This window comes from Nicotiana tabacum, chromosome 23, assembly GCF_000715075.1.
Source record: "Nicotiana tabacum cultivar K326 chromosome 23, ASM71507v2, whole genome shotgun sequence".
Taxonomy (NCBI): Eukaryota; Viridiplantae; Streptophyta; class Magnoliopsida; order Solanales; family Solanaceae; genus Nicotiana; species Nicotiana tabacum.
The window spans coordinates 78,362,650-78,389,060 of NC_134102.1; the positions used below are offsets into that span (position 1 = coordinate 78,362,650).

A 26,411-nucleotide genomic window follows, 5' to 3' on the forward strand; every position below is an offset into this window, starting at 1 on the left:
CTTAACCGTTTGGCTTATCGGTTGTCGTTTTATAAATGTTGTAATCCGCTCTCCAACCGATAAGACTTCGGGTGGATTGTAATGAATTAGCGAGTATTGGACGGTTTATCAGCTAAATCTAATAGACATTAAAAAAGGAATTAGAGAATTAGAGATAAGGAAAAATTTAGGATATGCCATCTTAATATTGCATTCAATTACCACAGTGAACATTTGTCTTGAAACTTATACCTCATTAAACATTTTGTACTCACCATTAAACAAAAAGAAAAGATAGGAAACGGAACATAATCCTGATAACATAGGCAACAAAAGCAAAAGGGAACGTATATGAAGTCATATTAAAATGTCTAACACAAAAAAATTTAAGATATCAGTCTGGATTCTACTATACAAACAAAGGGTCGTGGAAACTCACTTCCGCCACATAGATCAATTTAGATGGTAATTCTTGGGACTGGAGATTCTTTTTTGTCTCTTCTCTCAAAAAGCTTTTAATGTGTGTCACTCTTAATATGTGATACGACGACATTATTTAAATGTCACTATAAGCCATATAAATATCATAAAATTATTTATCGATATTTATTTTACATTTACATTAAATGTCGAAAATTTCAATGTCGTTAATTTTGCGATATTTAAATAAATATCGGTAAATAACTAACGACATTTATTTATGACGCCTATCAAATGTCAATAATTTGAGCTCTTGACTTATCTTGTTTGCGACATATATAGAAATGTCATAAATTTTTGAGATATTATTTGAATATTGAAATATTATTGATATATATGGCAAAGATTAGAAATCGAGAAATTATCACCAAAAATTAGTCCCTTTTTATTTTGCTATGTGTTATAGAAAGTAATCTATCAACTGTGATTGACTTTACAATAACATAAACATAAATATTTTTATTCATTGCAAAACTTTCAAGATTCATACACTACATACAATTCAAATAATCATTGACCCCAAAAAAATCGTAATGATATTGTTCCCTTGAGATTTACAAAAACGCCAATGCACTTCAAAGCTTCATTATCCATGTGTCTTTCTAAGTCCATGCCTTTACCAAGTCAAAATTCCTTCATATTAGTTGGTCTCACAACCTTCAAAAATACGTGTAACCAAGATCTGAAATTAAAAAGAAAAAAAAAGGCTATCACCAACTGATTAAGGGAAAGGGCAAGTAGCAAAACAACATTAAAGCCTTTTTACCTCATATGTAGTAACTGTAACCATGTTTGCAAGAAATTCACCTACACAAAGTAAATTGAAATAAACAATAAAGATAGAAAATCAATGCTTTTGATCTGAATATCACAAATCTTATTTATCTCGAAAAAGAAAAGGCCAAACTTATAAAAAAATGAGTTAGAGTTGATGAACCTGATCAGAAATCTTCACTCCGACAACAGGTATGGCGAAAATTTCAGTTCCGGCTAGCGGCACTTCTAGGTTTTGCAACGAAACAAAGATTAAAAAAGAAAATCTCCAGCCTATAGATTGCAAATCTAGGGCTATGAACATAACAACGAAAAGCTGCCAAAAACAAGACATAGAAGATTCAGATATATAAATCTAAAATTAAGGAAAATCTTACCCGCCTATTGGGATCAAAACCAACGAAAGAAGTCGAGATAAACTGATAATGGAGATTTTGGAGGTTGCAGCCTACGACTTCAAGAAGGAAATAGAGTTTGAATATTTTTAACTTTCTTTTGAAATTTTATAAAAAGAAAAGAAAGCCCAAGTAAGACTAATCGTCTCCCGAAATTATTTTTTTTTTCTTGCCAAAATAATGTTTTTTGACATTTATTACAAATGTTGCTAACTAAATGTAGTTGTATTTCTAATAATGTGACATTTGAATAAAATGTCAAAATGTTTGATGACATTTTTCCTAAACGTCGGTATTTTTGTGACATTTTTCTAACAAATGTCAATAAATTAACTATGCACCGATATTTATTATAAGTATCATCAAATAAATGTCGTCGTATCTCATATTTCCGGTAGTGTTGGTCTCTCCCTAAATTCCTATGGATAAGGATATAGGATACTACTTTATATACATAAATGTAAAAGTGTAAATATAAAATTTTTTAATGAGTTAACTGTTTATCCGATAAGCAAATTGAGTAATTCGTCTCCAACCCGTTAAACCGTTAATTATAAAATCTCAATTCGTTCACCAACCATTACCCCAATAACCCGATATCAATAGGCCAGTAAGCTATTACAGTTCGATTAAAGGTTACGATTCAATTTTAAACGTCCTAATTCTAAGTCAATAACGTACGAGTAAACTTGGATGGAGGGAGTACAAAAGGAAAGCAAGGTCCATGTCTTCACTTTCTGTCACAATCAAAAAAAAAAAACAGTCGGAGTATTTTCTCTATTATAGGAAACGAACGCATAAAAATTAGGCCACGTAAAGTCTGTACACAACGCAAATTCTCTCCAAAATTCTTTCCAGACGCCAACCGCCAGAGGTACTCACCAGTTATAATTAGTTCAAATTAAATGGGAGGACAATCAAGAAAATGGATGATTTTAGTGGCGACCATATGGATTCAAGCATTCACTGGAACCAATTTCGATTTCTCAGCTTACTCGTCGGAGCTGAAGGCTGTTTTGGGAATTTCACAGGTGCAGTTGAACTACCTGGCAACGGCGTCGGATCTCGGAAAAGCTCTGGGATGGTCCTCTGGATTGGCTTTGATGTATTTTCCGTTGTGGTTCGTCATGTTCGTCGCTGCTTTCATGGGATTCTTTGGTTACGGGATTCAGTGGCTTGTCATTCTTGACCTCATTTCCTTGCCTTATTTTGTGGTTAGTATTATTTCACTCTTTTTTTTCTTTCCTCTTAATTAGAATTAGTTCTTGAGTTTAACTTAGTCTTGAAAAGTTCACACTTTCAAGTGATTGACTAACTGTCCATAAAGAATAAGATTAATTGTTGCAGAATAAGGGAGACAGTGTAAATATTTACTCCATGTAAGTTAAATCTTTAATTCTTGTGTTCTAAATTTTTCTTTTTCGTTTTATTCGAGGGAGGCATGGCATAGCGAAAAGGGTGCAAGTGAAAATGAATCGGATTTTCACTTGGATTTTTAATATCTTTTTCTTTTTCTTAATATCTTTTTAATTGTCTATTCGGATTTTTAATTCTTAAATTCGTAATACAATCCGATTCATTTTCACTTGCACCCTTTTCACTATGCCAATATTTTTAATATTTATGTTAATCTATACTTATATTAATATTTTTCAAATGAATCGATTTCGTTGGCTTTTTTATTTAAATAGTTCATGTTGTGTCAGAATTCAGGAATTTGATATTATTGTAGTCCGAAAAGGTCCAAAAAACAGTGCATAACCAAAAATATTTAAAACCATTTTGTTGTCTTTTTCTGATTTAAAATAGTTCATGCAGTGTCAGAATTAAGGAATTTGATATTATTGTAATCCGAAAAGGTCCAAAAAAACAGTGAATAACACAATATTTTAAAACCAGCCCAAAAAACAGTAAATGACCCGTGCTATCCTTTTCTGTTGCCTCCTTTTTCATTTTTGTTTTAGTTACCTGCAAGGGTCGTAAATATACGAACTTTAGATATACGGATTTTAGTTATGTGACGTATTTAAGCATGAATATCTGTTTCCTTTTCTCTCTTCCTTTTCTTATCACAAACAAAGGTATATATCAGTAATCTGTCATCTAATCAAGCTGTCTTAATCACATAATTATTTCCAAAAAAAATATCATTCATTTTATATTTGATATACGTTGCTCCATCCCAATTTATGTGGCATTTTATGTTTATTAAGAATCAATGCGACTAATTTTTAAAATTAATTTGATTATATTAACTCAATATTTTAAAATTAAACTTTAGATATTAAAAAAATATACGAAAAATATTATAAGTTGTAATTCTTCTGATGTCAATATAAAGAAAAATACATCTTGAAATATTGATCAAAATTCACGTAGTTTAAATCTAAAAAACTGAGAATACTCCCGATGAAGTAGTTGTTTTGTTTGGGGGTTGAAATTTATTTTCATCAAACAGTAAAAATTGAAGTTACTAAGAAGTTGGAAAACATCAAGTTTTCCCAATAACCCATCATATTTTTGGTCCAAAGTTCATAAATCTTCTTCCTTTCTTGTTCTTATTATGAATTTACTCAAAAGGCTACGAAAATTCTAGGATTTCCCACATATAACATACGTATTGCTTGCATCATCAATTTATTTAATATAGGCCCTTTAGCTATTTCATACATGTACTGTCTGTTATTTGTGGCTAAAAAGAATGAATTTTGCCATGCTCGAAGAACACATAAAATTCGAAAAATCGAATTCTGAACCGAACCGAAACGAAATAATTTGGTATTTTGGTATCGGTTTTTTCAGTATTTCGGTATTCTTCGGTATAGGATTTTCAATATTTCGGTATGGTACTCGGTATTGAGATTTTAATATTTTGATATACCGAAATACCGAAATATTTTAAGTCCAAGCCCACCTCTATTTCTATTTTCCAGCCCAATAAGCCAAAGTCCTAACACACCAAGCACCCTAATTCCTAATCTGTGTAAACTTAAATTCTGCTGCTCGTTAGAAGCTGGCGTGCTGCTCGTTAGTTGCTGTTGCAATTGACGAGTTAGAAATTTAAAATGATTTCATTTTAATGAATTCTACTGCTGGCCTGATGTTGCTAACTTGCAAATGCAATTGTACTGGTTGCTTAGGCTTCCTTATCAAACTTTCTGGTCTTCTTGCTTTCATATGGCTTACTTCATTTGTTATCATTATGCACAGAATTGTTTAAGTTATGGATGATGAGAATTGAGAAAGGAACTTTATTTACATTAAAAAAAAAAATGCAGCAGCTGAGCCCCTTACAGTGGAGAAAGTGCCGCTTAATACTCTTTTTCAATTGCTTGGTTCCACATATTTCACACACAATACTCATATGTGAAATGCTTCGTATAACCTGCTAGCTTAGCACAGGGTGTCCACTGTCCACTCTCCATTTATATCAATTATTCACGTTTGTAAATAATTTTCTTTTAAAAGACACGAATCGAATGTATCAAATCGAAATCGTACCGAACTATTTTGGTACGGTATTTGATATACACAATTGATAAATCGAATACCGAAATATCGAACCGAAGTACAGAATGTCCACCCCTACCAAGAACCACAAAATTCAAACTATTCTTTGATTAGTTTCCAAATAACTCCATGCATTTCCTCGTACCTTTGGGAAGGTTCCTGAAGCAACGACCTTCCCAAAGGCCCATATATACCATCCTAGCTCCTTTTCCTGTACCCTACCTTGAATTTTCTCATGGAGGCCATCTATATACTCTTATTTGTGATTATTTTTAACTTCATATGTTAATAGTTTAAGAAAATCCAACCTTTTTCTTAGGTATTTAATTCTTATAATCTTTCACTAATTCCTTCTTGCTGAGCCTGTAGCTGGTAAATTCCTTTTTTGTTCCAAAGTCTCTGTGTGGAGTATGTATTGTAATATTACTTGTTCACTATAAAATATACTTCCTGAATTCCAATTTATGTGAGTTTATTTAACTGGGCACTAAATTTAAGAAAAAATAAAAATCTAATTAATACTTGTAATCCTAAACAAGTTATAATATTTGTGCGACTATAATTCTTTTTGAAACTTGTGGTGTTAAACATGTCAGAGTATTAGTATTGCTATAAAAATTTCTCACTGAGGATAGAATTAAAAAATAAAATTAAACTGTTTTCAAATTTAAAAAGAGATCATTCTTTCGTGAATGGATAAAAAGGAAATAGTTTGAGAATATAGTATAATTAAGTTGAAAACATTAGGAAAAATTTACCACAGCATAGAAGTACAGATTTAGAAGACCACATGAAGATCAACACTGAAACATCTGGTGTACGTTACACCAACACTGAAACATTTCATTTAGATTTCAGAGTGGTCGACATTATTCTACAATTAAAAAGAGTTAGTGAAGAAAGCTGAAAACTCCAAGTTCTTCTTTTTCCATTTTTTTTTTTTTTTTGGTTCTCTCTTTTTAGAGCATATATATTCTCTGCTTTTTTCGACGAATAGTTCTTATCAACATTTCTGATGTAAAATATGAAGGGAAAATAAAAAAGAATATTTGGTTTTAGTCAAGTAAAGGATATTCTTAGAGGGAAAGTTTTTCCTTGTAGCTTAAGACAAAAGGCATCAAAGAGACACTTGTCCTCCTCTCATTTTGTTCGTTCCTGTGAAAGCTCTCTTTGAAGTTTGAACGGCATTTTGGGGTATGGTCTTACACTATACCTTCCCTATTCCTTTCGTCAGTGAACTTACCTTTCAACCGTTAGTTACAAATCCCCTAACAACTAAAATCATTTTCTTCTAAAGAAAAGTACAATAACAACAAAAATATACCTCAAATCCCTAGTAAATTGAAGTTAGCCATATCAATCACCACTATTCATTTAGTTTCATTTAAGCTCATTTAACTTAATATTATACATAATAAAATTAAAAAGAAATAATTTTAATTTTGGCTCGTATATAAATCTAGCAGGGGTGGCTCTGATGCACAAGTCACTAAGGCAAGTGCCTTAGGCCTCCAAATTTTAGGGGGCCCAATTTTCAATAATAGTTAGTAATTGTAGCAAATAGGCGTATAATTTTCTTTAAATATTGAATTAAAATATAAAGTATAAATTTCTAATAAAAAGGAAAAGACAATTTTTTTTATTTTATAGTTTACTTGACCTTATTTATGAATGGAGACCTTTTTTTGGCCATTTGCATTTGACATAAGCAGTGGCATATAACCCAAATTTTGCGTCTCTTTTATTCTTTCTCACTGGAAATGTATATGTTTATTCATTTTATCTATTCTTCCGAGAGAGTCATTATTTTGTCAAAAAACAAGCTTTAAGTGAATTGAAACAAGTAAATTGCATATTCTTTCTTGTTCATTTTCGAATTTTCAAACTGTGCAATAAGCAAATTGAAGTAGTAAATTATCAACATAGAATCAGGTTTCGAATGAATGTATGGATTGATTTAGAAATGAGATTGCAAAAAAATTATAACAATTAATAAAGATATACAAAGAAAAAATTTATAGAGACATAGAGCGCTAGAGAGAAGTATTGTCAGAAATAATATCTTAGTTAATATACTTCATCACATAAGAAGACTTGATTCTTTGCTAAATGCCTATATTGCTTATATAATAATGTTTAGCGATTCCTATAATAATTGTCTCAACCGAAAGAAGTTTTTCAAAATTAATATTAATACAATCTTTCCTAAGATCATTGCTAAGCTTAAATTGATTGGCTATATTGTCAATTGAGAAAAAATTAATTATAAAAATAATTAATAATTTTGCATCTCAAAAGCTAATTAAAAAAGACTTCATTAATTATATAAGAAGATTTTTCAAAAAAGGAAAGTCCTCATATTAATGTTTGGCGTTAGGCCACTAAATCCCGAAATCTAGGACTAAAAAGCTAGCGCTCCTATAATGCAATGGGCTTAAATGTAACCTACTAATATGACTAAGACGTAATCTCAACCAATTAGTATCACCAACATATTATTTTCTTCCATGTTAGGAGAAATCAAACAAATTATTTTTAAGATAATGGAAGAAAAAGAAAGCATATTGTTATTGGTTTGATCTTGCACTTCTTTAGTGCTTGTAAATATGTCAGCTCCTTTTGACTAATTGTTGCAGGTATTTTTCCTTTGCTTGTTAGCTGGATGCAGCATCACTTGGTTCAACACAGTTTGCTTTGTTCTCTGCATTAAAAACTTCCCTTCTAACAGACCATTAGCACTTGCACTCACAGTGAGTTTCAATGGAGTTAGTGCAGCCTTATACAACCTCGCTGCAATGGCTATAAATCCTTCTTCTAGTCATATTTACCTACTTCTCAATGCCTTCATTCCCTTAATCACCTCAATTGTAGTCATTGTCCCAATCCTGCGACAACCCCCTATCGATTCTCTGCCCTCTGATGCCATCAAACACGAACAACTCATATTCGTAATTCTAAATTTCCTAGCTGCAATCACTGGCCTCTATCTTCTCTTTGTCCATTCGACAGATCCATCAACGGCTCGTGTAATTTTTGCTGGTGCAATTTTACTTCTTGTTATTCCATTGGGAATTCCAGGCATTATCTATGCAAGGAAATGGTTTAAGAAGAAAATTTCTTCAAGCTTTCCCCTTCAAGGATCCGGCTTACTACTTGTTGATGCTGATGATCTTGAATTTCATAAAGAATTACTTAGTCGCGAGAATAGCCAAATCAATGTAATGTCCTACGGTGTAAATGGTGATGGACCGACTCTTACACTAAGACTTGCGAGGATTATAGGCACCGGTGGAGCTAGTGATCAAGGATGTTGTGAAAAAATAATTGGGAAGGATCAGTTGTACATGCTTGGAGAAGAACACAAGGCAGGGTTGCTGGTTAAAAGATTGGACTTTTGGCTATATTATCTTGCATACTTTTGTGGAGGAACAATTGGGCTTGTGTATAGTAACAATCTTGGCCAAATAGCACAGTCACTTGGACATAGTTCAATGACTTCCACTCTCATCACACTTTACTCATCCTTCTCCTTCTTTGGCCGCTTGCTCTCTGCAGCTCCAGATTTCATCAGATTGTAAGTTAAAGCTCACTTTTCCTCTGTTTTCTTATTTTCTTTTGGTTGTATGAAGGGGTGGGTGTGGAAGAAGGGAATGGATCATAACACTCTGCATAATGACTTTGGTTTTAGTAGGTGTAGAGGCGGATTTAGAGCAGGTTCTATTCTTTTACTGATCCCATTATTACTTTCTATAAATTAAAAAAATTAAAAATGCATACATGTAATACCATTATACTCATTCTGAACCCACTGACACTAGATCCCGAATTCGTTGTTGCGTGCCATAAATGTAGATATGATGATTTGAATTGAGATGGGAATTGAATGAATTTTACAGGAAACTGTATTTTGCAAGGACAGGTTGGCTAGCCGTTGCATTAGTTCCAACACCAATAGCATTCTTTTTGTTAGCAGCAACAGGAAATGAGGCAGCAATCCAAGCAGGAACAGCTTTAATTGGATTGAGTTCAGGATTCATATTTGCTGCAGCAGTGTCAATTACATCAGAATTATTTGGACCAAATAGTGTTGGAGTGAACCACAACATTCTCATAACAAACATCCCTATTGGATCACTCGTCTATGGTTTTCTTGCTGCTCTCATTTATGACAATAATGCTGTTGGTGCTACTTTTGCACAACACATGATGACTGATACAGTGGTTTGTATGGGGAGGAAATGTTACTTGTCAACTTTTCTCTGGTGGGGTTGTCTTGCTCTTTTAGGACTTGTCTCGAGTGTGTTGTTGTTCTTAAGAACTCGGCCTGCTTATGATCGATTCGAGCAAAATAGAAGAGCAAATTTGTTGGATTGATGTTGATCATGGACTGTAGCCAACAATAATTTTTGAAGAGTTTAAGTGGGTCTATCAACAGGTGGGCTAGAAGATTTTCTTTGCTTTTGGGTTCTCTGGACCTCCATTAGAACATGTGTACAAATTGTTCATTGGAACATCATGGATTCTACTCTTTCAAGGGTAGAAATGACACCAAGTAGCCACTCTAAAGGGCTACTATTTAGAAATTAGTCAATGCGTCCTGAATTTTAGTTTTTCAGTTCAATTTTTCAGGATAAAAATGTCTTGAAGTTAAAAATTTTAGTTTAAAATTTCAGAACAAAATAAGTACCGGCTAATCTCTAAATAACATTCATGAGAATGACTATTTGTGCACTTGCCCTCTTTTAATGCCGCATGCCGTTTACATCCACAGGCCCATCAAAGGAGAATGACACAAATAGTGTTAAATAGCTTGGATTGGTCAGTTTTTAGATTGCTAATTGAAAAATAGTCAGTGTTTGCAAAATAACTGAAAAGTAATCACTGTTTAATACGGAGATGAAACTTCAACAAAAATATTTTTTTAGCTGAAACACGAAAAAATCTTGCTTAATATGCTAGATTTTGAAACTCCTGCGTATAAAACTCCAGCATATTATGCTAGAATTCCAGCACATTATGCTAGAATTTCAAACGTAAAAAATTTGAACTCAAGCATATTATACTAAAAAATATTTGAATTTTAACTAAGGGTAAATTTTATTTCACATGAAAAAGTGGCTAAAATTTGATCAAATTTAAAACTATGGCTAATTATCAATGGGCAGTTGTAAATCAGACTAACTCCGGTAACAAAGTTTTGAGAAAACAGTCTCACACCAAATTTTAAAGCACGCTCGTTAGAATTTCAGCAAGTTTTGGCGATCGTAAGATTTATGACACAATCCTGACGATCACTAGAATTTTCAGCCACAATGTTAAAAAAATTTAGTGATCGTCAAGATTTTGCCACAAATCTTGAAGGATCACCGGTATTTTTCAGCATTATGGCTGAATTCCTGGTGCTTCATAATTTTGATGTTTGCCGGAACCGCTTTTTAAAATTCTGACCAGCGTACTTTAAAATTGGAGCCGGGGACTTATTATTTTCCCCAAGACTTTTACACCAATTGATATGCAAAAGAGACTCAATTTAATAGAATAATCGAGCGGAGACTTAATAGAAGGTTCAATTGAATGCCACAGATACTTTTTGGGTAGGATGCAATTATATGCACGCCCTTTGTAAATAAAACTAAACATAATTAACGTTGATGCGGAAATTACCAGAGAGAGAATGAAACAATTTCTATATATATACCCCTCAAGAAAATTTCCATGCCTAAAGTAATCAATAACATCAAATATTTTCAAAGAAAATACTAAGTGTAGCTACAAAATGTTGCATTCTTGATGCAAAGGAACAATCTCTCATAAGCCAAAGCCATCTTCTTTGCAGTGAACATAGAAGTTGCATATTCCCTACAAGCTTTTCCTCTTTGTGCTAATTTCTCTCTTCCTTCTTCAACCACTTTTTCAAGTGCTTCTACCAAAGACTCCACATTTGGAGAAAACATAAATCCAAATTCATCATCCACAATAATTGTGCCCTTTATACTAGGAAACCTTGAAGCCATAACTGGTTTCCCACTCATCATTGCCTCCATTAATGTAAGATCAAGCCCTTGTGGTCTAAGTGTAGGGTTCACAAAAATATCTATTGAGTTATAGAATCCTCTTAACTCAGATGAGTTCATTGAACCTAAGGCTATAACTTGAGGTCCTAAATCTTTGTACCTTTGTAACCAAGGTCCTGACCCTGCTACTATTAAATAAACATTAGGGTATTTTTCTTTGAGTTGTGAAAATGCTTCAAAAAGTAAAGGGTGCCCTTTATCCTTTACCAATCTTCCAGCTACACCTAGTACTATGCTTGCATTGTGGGGCACACCTATTTTGGACCCAAAGTCATGGCCTAGTCTTGAATCTTCACAAAATTCTTCTTCATCCACTCCATTAACAATCACATGGACTCTCCTTCTAGGAATTTGATAGACATCTCTAAGCATTTCTCCACAGCTATCACTTATGGCAACATGGTGTGCATAGTTTTGAAAAAATCGAATTTCATTCAACACCTTTGGAATCATGCCCTGTAGGCTTTGATTAAAAGCAGGTGTCATAGGCTCAATTGGATTTCTTGCTAAATCTTGGAAGATGCTTGAATGTACACTCTCTAGAGCTATTCCATGCCAAGATACCACGAGATTCGAAAGGCCAAGAGCTACGTGATTAGGCAATGCCACGCTTTCCGAGTGAATTACATCAAATTGTTCTCTTTCATTTTCCTCTTCATATTGTTCCCACGCCTTATTGTAACGCCATTTCCCTGGTTCGCCCTCGTGCCAATGAATAGTTGGTGAAAGATATGGACTTAGGGCAGAGTCATCCATCATTGGTGGTGATGTGAAGACATGCACCTTGTGGCCACGACGCGCCATAGCCATGTGCAACGTATAGGCATGACGCTCCATGCCACCTGGGGTGGCACTCGTAGGCCATTTCCTAGAAAAGACCGCGATTTTTAGAGTTTTTAATGGGGGATTTTTATCAATAAACTTCAAACGGTTCCATGAAAATTCAGCATCACGTAGATCACCAGACCAAGACTCGATATTCGAAGAAGAGGTGCAGCAAATAGAGTTAGTAGGGGTATGAAGGAGGCGAAGGATAGGAATGGTGAAAAGAACAATGAAAAATAAGGTGGTGCAAAGTTTCGAATTAAGAGAGAGACGGGGCTTTTTAGGCTTGTTGAAGGCCATTGTGTTCGAGTATCAAAAAATGACGGGGGTTTGGAATTATAGCTGTGACATTGTATATAATGAAGGCTGGATTTTTCAAAGTTGAACTGCTAAGGAAAGTGGTGGTGGGAAAGTTTGGCAAAAATCCACGCACTATAAGCAAGTGCACTTGGACTGTTGGATTGGCATTTTGCTTGCTTTTAGTGCGTTCCTCACGCTTCTTCTGAAAAATTAAAAAGTTGGACATTATAGTGAATGAAGTTTCATGTGATGGTTCTGACTTCTGAATGAATTTTAGGTATAAAGCAGCCTAAACGGACTGTATTAGGGATATTACAAAAGAGTAAGATAAAATAAGAAAATAATTACTCCATCCAATTCTTTTCATCTATCACTTTACCTAACAAATATTAATCTAAAATATTTTTCATAAAAAATATAGAAGACATTAATTTTTTTTATAATTCCATCCTTACTACTTGAAGAATGTTTTACTTGCTCATTTAAAAAGAGATAACGGTATTCTGTCAATTACCCCCCCCCCCCTTACGATTAATAATTATTACTATACTATACCAGATGATTTTCTTAATGAGTTTGGCAAAGATAAGAAGTGTGAAAGGCGTAGTTTACTAGCTGAGGAATGAGGTTATTTCTTAAAATCAAAGTTTTACATTGTTCTTTAACTTTTGGCATTTTTCCACGATTAAGTTGAATACTACTATTACGTAATTACGTACGCCTTGTAAAATGACCAGAGTCGCGATGCTGTTGCCACATGTAAGGTGTGAATTCGTTTTCGTAAACATCTTCACAAGTAACCTATACTTAACTTCCAATCTCTACTCAGCGCCCTCCATTTAATTTTTCTGTTACTTATAGAAGGGGATTATAAAGTTCTTTTAAATATAGGGGAAATTGTCTGAAGAAGAATTTAATTTGTTATTTTTAATCATGATATAAGTAAACTATTATATTTATATATTCAGTGTAACATGCCTAAAAATATGTAGCATGAGAATAAGTAAAAAAAAAAAAAAAAAGGACCGTACAATATTGGTTTGATTCATTAGATATGTAGAATTAAATTAAAAATTCAGTTACTAACTTTTAAGGTCACTTTCGTAGAATTGAGCGCCCATAAAACTCAAATCGTCCGCCACCACCAATGTTATTCATATACTCTTTCCGTTCACTTTTATTTGACATGTATATTAAAAATAGATTTTCATTTTTACTTGTCACTTTACGAATATCAAGAGAAGACAAATTATTTATTTTCTATTATACCCACAATATTTATTACTCATTTCAAATCATTTTCTCAAATCCAATAAAATATGCATCAATTAATATGAATATCATGGTAAATTAGGCACTTTATTTATTACTAAGAAGCGTGAAAAGTCAAAATGTTTCAACTAAAAGTAAACGGATTGGATTATATAGTTCCTGACTTTGAAGAGTTATTTGTCTCAATAACTTGCCAAAGGCACAGAAGGATATTGCTTTGCTTTATAGAAAGCTAGAGAGAAAGAGAGATGTATAATTAAGTTTATTTATTTATGAAAGTCAACCATTCAAAGTTAACCAAGGTAGACGCATTTGAAAATTGGATTTTGACGTTCTATAGAGTCTAACTAGTCGTATTTAGTATGATGCGATGCACGTATTTTTTTTAAGAAAATCTTTTCATGCATAGTTTTGTTGACCTTTGCAAGTCTCCCTCTATTAATTTTGGTTGACTTTCTTCTATTCACATAATTGTTGGTGTTTTTATTTCTTTACCTCTAATTAAACACTAGAGTTGCCTTTGCTACTTTCATGTTCATGCCTAAATATCCTCCTCCCCTTCCCCAAAAGTAGCACTAATTAATAAAATGAGAGTTAAATAGCGAGGACTTTAAGGATTCAACAAGAATTTTGCCCCGATACTTTTCGACGATATGGATATTTTATAGAAAGAATTACAAGAAAATACACGTGACTTCACACCATAATTAAATATGGCCCATATTTTAAGATTTTACCCGATCTAACCTATATTGTACATATTTTGAAATCACTAACAAATTCAAAATCTGTTTTCTTACAACAATTGCGTTTAAAAGCTATGTAGTTAATTAAATCTGTGTTCTCACAATCATTGCCTTCACTCTCTCTCCTTCTCACATCTTCTACATATGCTTTAAGGGGCCGTCCGCCATTACTGCTTCTCACCCTGTATCACCTGGTTGCAATGTAAGAAAATTGAAAAGTAGAAGTACACAATTGAAGGCCATTCAAAGCTTTGTTTTCGAAAATAGAATTTTTTTGAGTTTGTTAGTTGTTTGGATTGGGTGTTGTTCCAATTGATTGAAAATATCATAAGGTAGTTCAAAATTTAAATTTGAAGTGATTTGGAATAAATTTGAGCAACATTTGAGTTAAATTTCAGAAAAAACGCAAAGAAGAAGACGAAGTCAGTTTTTTATATAAATATGTATAATCTTGTATAATAGTGTATAAGAGTGTATAAACACATCTTATACACTTTTATACACCTTTATACAAGCGTCTGTAGACGAACTTCTTCCACGATTTTTAGTTGCAATTCTTGTTCAAAACCAGTCCAAATCTCCATTAAATGACTTCAAATTTTATATACAACCTCCTTATATTATTTCTAACAAGTCTAAATAACACCCACTCCAAATTTCTCACAAAATTAAATCTAAAATTTAAACCCACATATTTAAGCTTGTTAAAAATCTAATTTTTACCACCCAAATGGATTTGGTTTGTTGAACTAATATTTGAGTCACAGTTACTGATTCGAAAATTAACTTAAAAGCTTGAGCAATCTTTTTTAAAAATTAAATAGTAATTTCGAGAACCTATTGGAGTTGAATGTTGAATCTTTGTGAGTCAGTATATTTTTTCAATTGAATTGAGGATATATTAACTTATTTTTTAAAAATTCAACTTCATATTTAGAAATTGAACATAATATATTAAAATCGATATTTACTTCATTAAAGTGTGAAAATGTTAATGTAATAGTCAAAAATAAATTTCAAAGTATAAATACTGACTTTTTTTTTAATTTAGTGTGTAGGGGAAGGGAAAATAAGGGAGGAAATTGTAGTTTGAGGAATCAAATCTTTACTAACAAGATGAAAGTTTAGGTAGCGTAGACATATAAATTTTATTAGAATTAAATTTATAAAATAATTTAGATTATATTTTAAATTCAAGATATATTAGTTCAAATAAATTTATTGGGCTAATATAAGTGGATTAATTGTATATGTCTAATTTATATGGGTTAAATAAATAAGCCTTAATCCATTGGGCTAGCCCATTAACTGGGCTAAAAACGATGAGCCCACTTCATGGAACCCAATATATCATCTTCCTAGAGGCCCAGTTTGGTGCCACGTGTCAAATGATATGGCACGCCAAGTCAAACAGAAGAGCCAATGGGATCATGCCACGTGTCAAAATGACAAGGCATACCAAGTCAAATCAAAAGGCCAATGAAACCGCGCCACATGTGCAAATGACATATTTTGGCCAATCAAATACGGTCATGTCACGCTTCAATTTGATTGGTCGGAAAGAGTTTGTTCTTATCATAACTCCTCCCTTCCACAACTATAAATAGAGGTCTTAATAACTCACAAAATACACCAGAAGTTATAACAAGAAGTAAGAGAGAGCTCGTGAATCAAACGCCGCAAATTTCTCTACAAGTTTCAAGCTTCAAGCAATCAAGTTCAAGTTCAAGAAATCAAGTTCAAGTTCAAGCTCAAGAACGAATAAAAAATCAACATTCAAGGAGTACGAATTCAAATCAAAGTTCGTGCTAGTTGAATTCAAGATCATCGTTCGTGGCAACAAATATAGATTCAAGATCAAGCTCAAAGGCCCTTGAATTTATTTACTATTGGAAAGAAGAATGTGAGGATTCATAGGGATTGTAACACTCAAATATTCGAAATAAAATACTACGATTGTTGTGATATTTTTCGGTCTCGATTATTTTCTTGACGTCAATTTTATTGTTTACAAATTTTGGCACGCCCATTGGAACAATCTCTACCTCTCATCTCAATTTTTCAATCACCAAAGTTCTAGAACATCGAAATGGCTTCAAAGAAAATCAATTAGTCGCTATGCTCCTTGACGCACGAGCCTAAACTGCATGTTCCTACACTCCTGGCCCACATGAGTCTAAACTGTGTACGGCTCACAAAAAAAAAAGAATCTGCTAGTTTGAAAACCTCGAAAGAGGCGATCTAGTCAAAAGTTAGAACATAAAAAAATTTACCCATTCTGAACTACGGTATGACTTGATCCTCTTCACCGAGGTATGTAAGCATATTGGAGTTTCATTCTAAGTTCAGTCACATGAGTTCAAAATATACATGTTACCCCAATTGTTATTCGAAGGAAGAATGATGGAATATAATCCACTTGATTGGAACTTCAAAATCGGGCTTACATGAACTTTGTGCTTTATCAAGGATTGGTGGTTCAATGGGGGCAAGCCTCCATAGCAAATTGGCATCTCCGATGAATGGGTGTAGACTTTTAGTATTAGTCTGAATCTTTAATTTGAAGTCATCAAGTTTGCCGAATCTTCAAGTCCATCAAATCTTCAAGTTTGTTGGTCTTCAAGTTGAAGTCTGCAGAGTCCGCCAAACTTTAAGTTGAAGTATTCAATTCCTCCAAGTCTTCATGTCTGTCGGTCTTCAAATTGAAGTCCTCAAATTTGCCGGTCTTCAAGTTGACTTATTTAAGCCTTACAGGTTTTAAAGCTCAAGTCTTCGAAATTCGCCAAGTGTTCAAATTGAAGTCGTCAAGTCCACCAAGTCTTCGAGTTGGAGATTTCTAATTTTTCAATCTTAAGGTGAACGTTGAAGTCCCTTTGCACCTTAAGTTGGCCTCTTCGCGGGTCTGTCCTTAATAGGAACTATAATTTTCCAATCTTAAGGTGGACATTTAAGTCCCTTTGCACCTTAAGTTGGCCTATTCGTGGGTTTTGTCCTTAAAAGGAACTATGATTTTCCAATATTAAGGTGGACATTTAAATCCCTTAGTACCTTAAGTTGGCCTCTTTGCGGATATGTTCCTTAAAAGGAACTATAATTTTCCTATCTTAAGGTGAACGTTTATGTCCCTTTGCACCTTAAGTTGGTCTCATCATTTGATCTTTTTGTATGTTGTTGAGGATTTGTCCTTTTATAGGTTGCCATGGATTTGTCATTCTATATGTTGTTGCGGATTGATGCTTCTATATATTGTGAATTTGTGCTTCTATATGTCGCCATGGATTTATCTGTCTATATGGTGATGTGGATTTATCCGTCTATATAGTGATGTAGATTTGTCCGTCTATATAGTGATATGGATTTGTCCGTCTATATGGTAATGTGAATTTGTCCGTCTATATGATGATTGAGATTTATCCGTCTATATGTTGATATAGATATGTTGATGTGTCCGTCTATATGTTGATGTGGGTTTATCCGTCTATATGGTGATGGGGATTTGTTCGTCTATAAGTTGTTATGAATTTATCCGTTTATAAGTTGTTGCGAATTGATCTGTCTGTAAGTTGTTGCAGATTTGTCCGTCTATAAATTGTTGTGAATTTAACCGTTTATAAGTTGTTGCGAATTTATCCTTCTATGGGACGTCGTGGATTTGCCAGTCAACTTGGCACTCGATGACTTTTCTCTTCTTGGCCTACCAAAAAAAAAGGAACAAAAAAAAGGGGACAAAAGAAAACGCACAGAAGGAAGAAAGAAATTACCTACGCGTCAATACTTTCGAGTCCATAAAGCTAGTCTCAAATATCTTGCAAATACTGCGAATTAATGCTCAACAAACACAAACACAAACACAGGGGTTTATATAGATCTTGTAAGGCGGCTATTTAGGGATATATTCCGATGTGGGACAAGCAACTAATTAATCTCCTAATTGAAATGGGTAATGAATGGCGGTTGCTCACGAGAATACCGATATGTATAAGATAGCGTAGAGTCCTCTTTTGCATAGGGTAAGGAAGTCTACGTGTTCATCACTTCCAGTGGCGACAAATAGTTAAAAAAGAAAGTAATTGTCGTTGGTAATATAAGACCACAAAAATCAGCTCTCCGGGAATTCAAATGGCGCAAGAAAAGAGCTTGGTGCATCAAGAACTGGCAGTTAAATTGATGTCATGTTAGATGGAAACAAAAATTCTAGTTGTTAGAATAATTATTGCAGCAAAGAAATTCCATGTATTTTGGTCTACGTGGAAACTGATGGTCTTTTCCATAGTCATTATGAATATCAATTGCAATACAATCATTTTTTCAATTCAAGGAAGAAACAAGTCCCAACATGAATCGCATGGGTATCTTGTTTGATCAGCTAAGATGAAAGACATCAACACCATCCTATGACAGAGAGGTGATAACTTTTTATTCTCGGTGCTTTGGTGATCACGTCTTAGAGAGCATTCTTTTTTTCTCAAGAAGAAAATACATGTAATCTCTAAGTACTTCAAGCCTAGTCGAATGGAGTGTGGCAAATTCGTACTACACAAGGGGACATTTGTAGACATATAAATTTTATTAGAATTAAATTTATAAAATAATTTGGACTATATTTTAAATTCAAAATATATTAGTTCAAATAAATTTATTGGACTAATATAAGTGGATTAATTGTATATGTCCAATTTATATGGGTTAAATAAATAAGTCTTAATCCATTGGGCTAGTCTATTAACTGGCTAAAAAAGATTAGCCCACTTTATGGAGCCCAATATATCATCTTCCTAGAGCCCAGTTTGGTGCCACATGTCAAATGACGTGGCATCGCCAAGTCAACAGAAGAGCCAATGAGATCATGCCACGTGTCAAAATGACAAGGCATACCAAGTCAAATCAAAAGGCCAATGAAACTATGCCACATGTGCAAGTGACATGTTCTGGCCAATCAAATGCGGTCATGTCACGCTTCAATTTGATTGGTCGAAAAGAATTTGTTCTTATCATAACTCCTTCTTTCCACAACTATAAATAGAGGTCTTAATAACTCACAAAACACATCAGAAGTTATAACAAGAAGCAAGAGAGAGCTCGTGGATCAAACGCAACAAATTTTTCTACAAGTTTCAAGCTTCAAGCAATCAAGTTCAAGTTCAAGAAATTAAGTTCAAGCTCAAGAACGAAGAACAAATCAAGTTCAAGCTCAAGAACGAATAAAAAATCAACGTTCAAGGAGTACGAGTTCAAATCAAAGTTCGTGCTAGTTGAATTCAAGATCATCGTTCGTGGCAACAAATATAGATTCAAGATCAAGCTCAAAGGCCCTTGAATTTATTTACTATTGGAAAGAAAAATCAGAGAATTCATAGAGATTGTAACACTCAAATATTAAAAATAAAATACTACGATTGTTGCGATATTTTTCGGTCTCGATTATTTTCTTGACGTAAATTTTATTGTTTACAGGTAGATAACTAACTAAGTTACTAAGACTCCATAAAGAAAAAGTAATGATTGTAGTTGAAAACTAATCATGTTCTAAGGCTCCAAAAAGTTATTAGTTCTTAGATGATTTCGGTTTAGAAATTTTTACCTGATATATTATAAACTTATTAATTCCCACTAGAGAGGTTAATTATCACTTATTTATTTTTCATATGCAAATTTACTAAAAAATGCCTACAGTTATGAGTTACCCCACCATACTTACGCTCGCTCATCTAACCCACTTACTTACTTACTTATTTACTTTGGTAACTACTAAAGTTGCTTAAATAATTCAATCAAATATTTAAGCAACTCGATCAGTTATTTAAGCAACTCAATTAATTAGTTAAATAATTAGTGACTTTGTTTAAATATATCAATCATTTATTTAAACAACTACCGTAGTTGTTTAAACTACTACTGAAGTTGCTTAAACAATTCAACCAATTATTTAGTTTCAGTCCATTCCTTCACGGGAATGTATATAATTTATGGGAAAGGGTCAAAACTGTCACTAACCTATTTGCTTTGATTTAAAATTACTCCTCGTCCACCTATTTTATTAAAACTGTCCTCACTCTTAAAAATTTGACCCATTCATGCCCTTATTTCTAATGGACCTTTGGTGAATAAAAAATATTTTATTATATATGATGTGACAATTGCTTATTGGTCAAAATTAAAAATTCCACTCTAACCCAAATCTAATCCGTAAATAACCCACCCACGACCCATCTTAATCATTCCAACCCGTTAAACTTCCTTTAGCCCCTCAAACACCCGATTCCATACCCGACTCATGATCTAATCGTTACTTAGGTTTCATTTGTCAAATTTTTATATATATATTTTTTTTATTAATTTATTACTTGGTACCCTATCCCTTTCTTGTTCTTGTTCTCCAACTTAAGCGGCGACGACAGTTTTCCATCCAAATCACCACCGACGAACTGTGAAGCTAATTTGCTCACATGATTTCAATTAATTTCAAAAAGATACATGGTGGTACAACAAATATAACTTTGGCATAAAGATAATTTATTAAACCATAAAATATTAAAATGAGCCATTAATTTAATTTCAAAGACTATCAGATTTCACTCAAAAAATTAATTTTACAAAAAAAATATTAATTAAAAATTAAATTAAAGCCGAAAAATCTAAGCGGGAGAGGGAGATCCGCGGGTGTTGAAGGGTGAAGATCTGAAAGTTGAAGCCGATGGTGAGTTATTGTACTTTGGATATGGAGGAGGAGGATTAGAGAAAATATAGAGTGGGACGGCAGGGATGGAAGAGGAGAAGTTGAGAGGTGAAGTTAGGGCACTTTAAAAATCGGGTCATGGGTCAAGTATGGATGTTTTGGGTCATGGGATGGGCTAATAAGAGGATGTGAGGCGAAATTTTGATTTAAGCCAATAAAAAATTGACACATAATAAGTAATACAACTTTTTCATAATCAAAGTAGGGTCGCTGGTTTTTAGGGCATGAATTTGCCAAATTTTTAACGATAAGGGCAATTTTAACAAAATAGGTGGACGAGGGGTATTTTAAACCAAAGTGGATAGATTTGGATCAATTTTGGCCCTTTTCCGTATAACTTATAAAAAAGATACAGTTAATTTTGATAATTAGTAAAACATAATTAAACCGGATAAAATTATTTATAATATAGTATATATTAGAAAAAATCCCAACCTTATGTTGACATGGTAAATGACTGAATGATACGTCATTGGTGATTGGACCTTGGTTTGGTCCACATGAGCTTTACAAGCAAATGATCTCCCTAGGCCGAATATGCGAAAACCATGATGGGAAGATGTGGACGATGCATTGTAAAGGAATTTTTATAAAGTAATAAAGTTTAGAATAATACGTAATTATAGTTTGTGTAATTATTGTCCGTAACTTATATTTTGTTTGTAAGCACGTAATTTTTGATTCGGTATATTTTTGAGCTATTTTAGTGTTTAAAATATTTATTTAACTTAACTTTAATTTTTATAGAGTTTCAATCAATTTTTACTTCAAATTACAATTTTTTTTAAAAAGAACTCAAAAATATTTTCATTTTTAGTTTAAGGTCAGTTAGTATATTTATGTTTATAGTATTTTAATTTTACCATAACTTTAGCCTATTTTCTCTATTTTTACTTTATTATAACATTTAAAAATATAAAAATATAGTTTTACTTTTAATATTTAATTTTATTTTAGTAGTTTATTAGGAGTGGTTTTTATAAATACAGTACATTATTTTAGTCTTCTTAGCCCAAAATTAAAACCCAACAAGACATGGACCCAACCCAATTTCCTAAATCCAAGCTCAAACCCTTTTCTTACCCATCAAACCCCTCCCTTAATCATAGTCATTGATCTCCTTTCATCCAAAGGCCAATACTCACTCCCCACTACCATATGAAAACCAAATTAACACCCAAAAATCCTAAGCTAATTCCCCCACTTCAGATACAAAAGACTCCTAACCCAGCTGCTCTTTCTTCTGTTTTTGAGACGTCATCAGTGCCTCCCCCCTTGAGATTGGATCCATTTTCTTTCTCTCAAAACTCAAAGACACACACGAAAAGGGGTGCTGGAAAATCGCTGAGAAAGGAAAAAAAAGGGCATCACCACTTTTACCTTTTTTTTTCAGCCACGAAATTGCAGCTTTGAAGCACCATCTTCCTCACCTTAGCTCATCCATTAACACCATCACATAAAGCTCCCAAAATCAGCTGAATATAGCCTTGAAATAACCTCAAAATCCATTCAAAATCAACCCCAATAACCAGTAAAAGCAGCCCGAAAATGCTGGCCAGAGCAACCCTAATACGCAGTTGAAATCTGTTGCAATCAGCTGCCGAATCAGCCCCGAAAAGAGCCGAAACAACAACTGAAAGGCGCTGCAAATTTCACCGAAAAGATCACCTCAAACCAATGCAAAAACCAACCTGAAATCACCATCCAAATCTGGTCGAGTTGAGTCGTTCGGCGTTGCGATTCCGGTTTGAGTTTATGGTCCGTAGCTCGCTTGAAGATTCGAGTATTTCAGATCCATGTTTTGAAGATTTTAGGCAATTAAGGTCTGGCTCTTTCTTTCTTTCACTACTCCAATTCATTTCTCTATGATTCGAGTATTTCAGATCCATGTCACTATTGCTTTAATGTTTTACTTTTCATATGTGTCTGCTTTGAGTTTTTTTTATAAATATTATTAGTTGTAGTTGGTTTTATGAGTTTGAGCCTTTGTGTATGTTACTTCAAATCTGTGTTAGTATGGGAATTTGGGTATATAAGCACTAACTTGAAAGTTGAGTTTTAATTATATTTTAATTGCTGAAAATTCAATAAGATTCATGCATTAGCAATCATCGTTTGCAAACGTTCTCTGAGGTATTTACTGGAGGAAACCGTGATTTATGATATAGCAGTAGGTTTGCTCATTTATTTTCCTTGGCCTTTGATATGCAAAGCGTGAGAATGATTAGTAATCGTCACTAGTTTCTAATTCTTCAATGTCCTCTTCCTGAAATCCATGGAATAATAAAAGTAATAATTATGATTCCAAAAATAAATCGAAGTACGCGTTCGCGCGACTTTGGTCGAACAAAAAATAATCCTTAATTCGTAGCTTGCTTTAGGCGCGATAATCAATCTTCGTGATTATGGGTACGGTTTCTGTGGCATGGTCACGATACGTAATTCCCAATTCGAGTGTGCATTTCATGCGACTCGACTCTAACTTCAAATAATAATAAAATAAATATGTTATAAATCGTGGGTGCGTTTCACGTGGCGCGGTTTGTAATATGTACCCAAACGACAAGTGTACGACATCATAACTTGTTCCATCAATAATTTCATAAGCATTAAAAGGCGATTAAATTAATTGAAAGCGGTTAGAAGTTAAAAATGTACAATAGGTTTCAAATATGTATTAAATTAGACAATTAGACGAATTATTACAGTTGAGCGACCGTGCTAAAACCACGAAACTCGGGAGTGCCTCACACCTTCTCTCGGGTTAACAGAATTCCTTACTCGGTCTTCTGTGTTCGCAGACCATAAACAAGAGTCAATTTCCTCGATTTGGGATTTAGAATAAACCGGTGACTTGAGACACCATAAATTATTCCAAGTGGCGACTCTGATCAAATAAATAATCCCATTTCGAATATTGTCACTTTAATTGGAAAAACTCCCCTATCCCACCGCGGAAAAAAGGAGGTGTGACAGCTCTGGCAACTCTGCTGGGGATCGAACCCAGAATTTCTGGTTCAGGGTTCAGAATTCGAGCTTAGAATAGCTGTTATGATTGGCTTTCATGATTGTCTGATTTTTTACGTGTTTAAGCCTAACATGCTAAATGCCGCTTTTTTTTTACCGCTTTGATATTGTGTGAATTGTATATAAACTGCTACGAAACCATTCTTCTCTCTGAGTCTTCTAAATCTTCTGGGAAGCGTGCGCTTCGCGTGGCTTCTTTTCTGTTAGAGTCATATCCTAATTTTAGAACGAGGTTCGGACAAGTTGCAAAGCCGGTGAAGCTTTTGTATTCCCGGTACGCTGCCCCTCCGGCTCGAGTTGTCCGCTCGGGTAAGCCAGGTCTAGAACAATATACCCAGGATTTAAACTTAGAATAACATAGCCTCATGCCGGATCCCTAGTAGGAACGTTTGCTTGAATCACGTGCATTTGACTTAGGGGACTCAACACAGGGGTTGGGTCTGTTTAGGATAGGTGTACTCAAAATTAAAGGACCATCCTGATGCATTCTTTACGTGCTACTTGTGCATTAATTTGCTTGGCTTGTATGTTGACCGGCTTCTTGAGTTAGAAAAAAAATCAAAAAAAATAGAAGAGAAAAATCAAAGAGTGAGGTAGGATAGAAAAACGCCTCGTTTTGACAATCCCGGTATTCAAAAATAAAACCATGTTACTCTGTCAAAATTTCAAGAATAAAAAGAAAAAATTATTTCGAAACAAATCATATTTTTCTGTGCATCAAAATGGCAGAACTACGCGGGTCTGATTCTCACCGGATGTGAGATACGTAGGCAAACTTCATCGGTTCCGGCCCATAATTTTCAAAAAATCCAAAAATATTTTCCTTTACCTCCTTTTTAGAAAGTCTTTCTTTTAGACCATAATTTTCAAAAAAATCCAAAAATATTTTCCTTTATCTCCTCTTTAAAAAGTCTTTCTTTTAGACCACAATTTTCAAAAAATCCAAAAATATTTTCCTTTACTTCCTTCTTTAGAAAGTCTTTCTTTTAGACCCCAATTTTTAAAAAAAATCTAAAATATTTTCTTTTAATCTCTTCTAAAAATCCAAAAATATTTTCATTATTCTTCAAAAGTTTTTCTTTCAAAAAATTGAAAAGAAAACTCAAGATTCAAAAAATATTTTCTTTTTTAGAAGTCTTTCTTTCCTAAATAAAGGTCCAAAAATCAAAAAAAAAAAAAAAAAAAAATTTCCGAAGTCTTTCTCCGAAAAATAAAAAAAAGAATTTTAAAAAAAAAATCTTCTTTATAAGTCTTTCTTTCAAAAAAAAAAAATCAAAATTCAAAAAAAAATAGAGTTAGTTTATTTACTTTATTCCTGATCTTCCCGAACTATGCACGATCTGATTCATGTTCCCACATGATACGTAGGCAACCCATATCAGGTTCGATCGACTAAAAAAAATGAAAAAATGAAAAACAATGATGATGATAATAAGGACCGACTGAGTCCATTCTAATGTGTCTCTTATTTTGAATCATAGAAGAAAGTTTGAGGTGGTCGGTTTGTGGCAAGCTGGCAACACAAAATCCAAAGGAAAAATATCATTGACAACTAACATTGAAGCTGTTACGAGTGGTCAAGAGACTCGGGGTCAGAGGTTTCAACAAGAGTCTACTATGGTTGAGGAAAATAGAATACTGAAACAACAAATGACTAAAATATGTCGAGCATCGGCCAATGGTCAAGGACCACCCCTTTCTTATGTTTTTCCAAAATTCACACCCATCTCGACTACTACCACTCATGTCTCATTGTCTGATCGATACTATCCATTTGGGTTCAGTCTTTATCCCAACTGTACGACTACAGCTGAAACTTCTGTTGCGCGCTCCCAAAGTGTGCCATTGACCACCAATCAGACAATCACTGCTGTTATGCCCGTTTTCACTATCCCACAACTAACCGTGGTACAAAAGAAAAGTCATGAGTCACAATTTGCTACCCATCAAGAATAATACCATTCTCCTGAGTACCACTCGCATCTATTTGATCTTCCTTCAAAGATCGAGAAGCCTACCCGAAAGATGGCACAAGAAGAAATGACCCAAAGAGTGAAAAACTTAGAACAAAAGTTGAAAAACCTGCAAGGGTCGACATGTCAGAAGAGTATTGCCTTCAAGGATCTATGTATGTTCCTCGGTGTTCGCTTGCCACTTGGTTTCAAGACTCCCAAATTTGAAAAGTATGATGGACACGGAGACCCCATAGCCCACCTGAAAAGGTATTGCAATCAACTAAGAGGTGTCGAGGGAAAAGAAGAACTAGCAATGGCTTATTTCGGGGAAAGCCTGG

The 26,411-nt window shown here is 33.8% G+C and overlaps 2 protein-coding genes across 2 annotated transcripts; one reads left to right on the top strand and one right to left on the bottom strand.

Moving 5' to 3' along the window:
* Nucleotides 1-2,372: 2,372 nt before the first annotated feature.
* LOC107765358 (protein NUCLEAR FUSION DEFECTIVE 4) lies at nt 2,373-9,721 on the top strand. The gene is made up of 3 exons (XM_016584001.2): nt 2,373-2,842; nt 7,775-8,712; nt 9,035-9,721. Exons 1-3 carry the CDS (start codon nt 2,534-2,536, stop codon nt 9,510-9,512), a joined length of 1,725 nt encoding a protein of 574 aa, XP_016439487.1. The 5' UTR covers nt 2,373-2,533; the 3' UTR covers nt 9,513-9,721.
* Nucleotides 9,722-10,809: 1,088 nt separating this feature from the next.
* On the bottom strand, nt 10,810-12,368 carry LOC107765369 (uncharacterized). Its single transcript, XM_016584011.2, has one exon. The coding sequence runs from the start codon at nt 12,335-12,337 to the stop codon at nt 10,898-10,900; it is 1,440 nt and encodes a 479-aa protein (XP_016439497.2). The 5' UTR covers nt 12,338-12,368; the 3' UTR covers nt 10,810-10,897.
* Nucleotides 12,369-26,411: the final 14,043 nt, after the last annotated feature.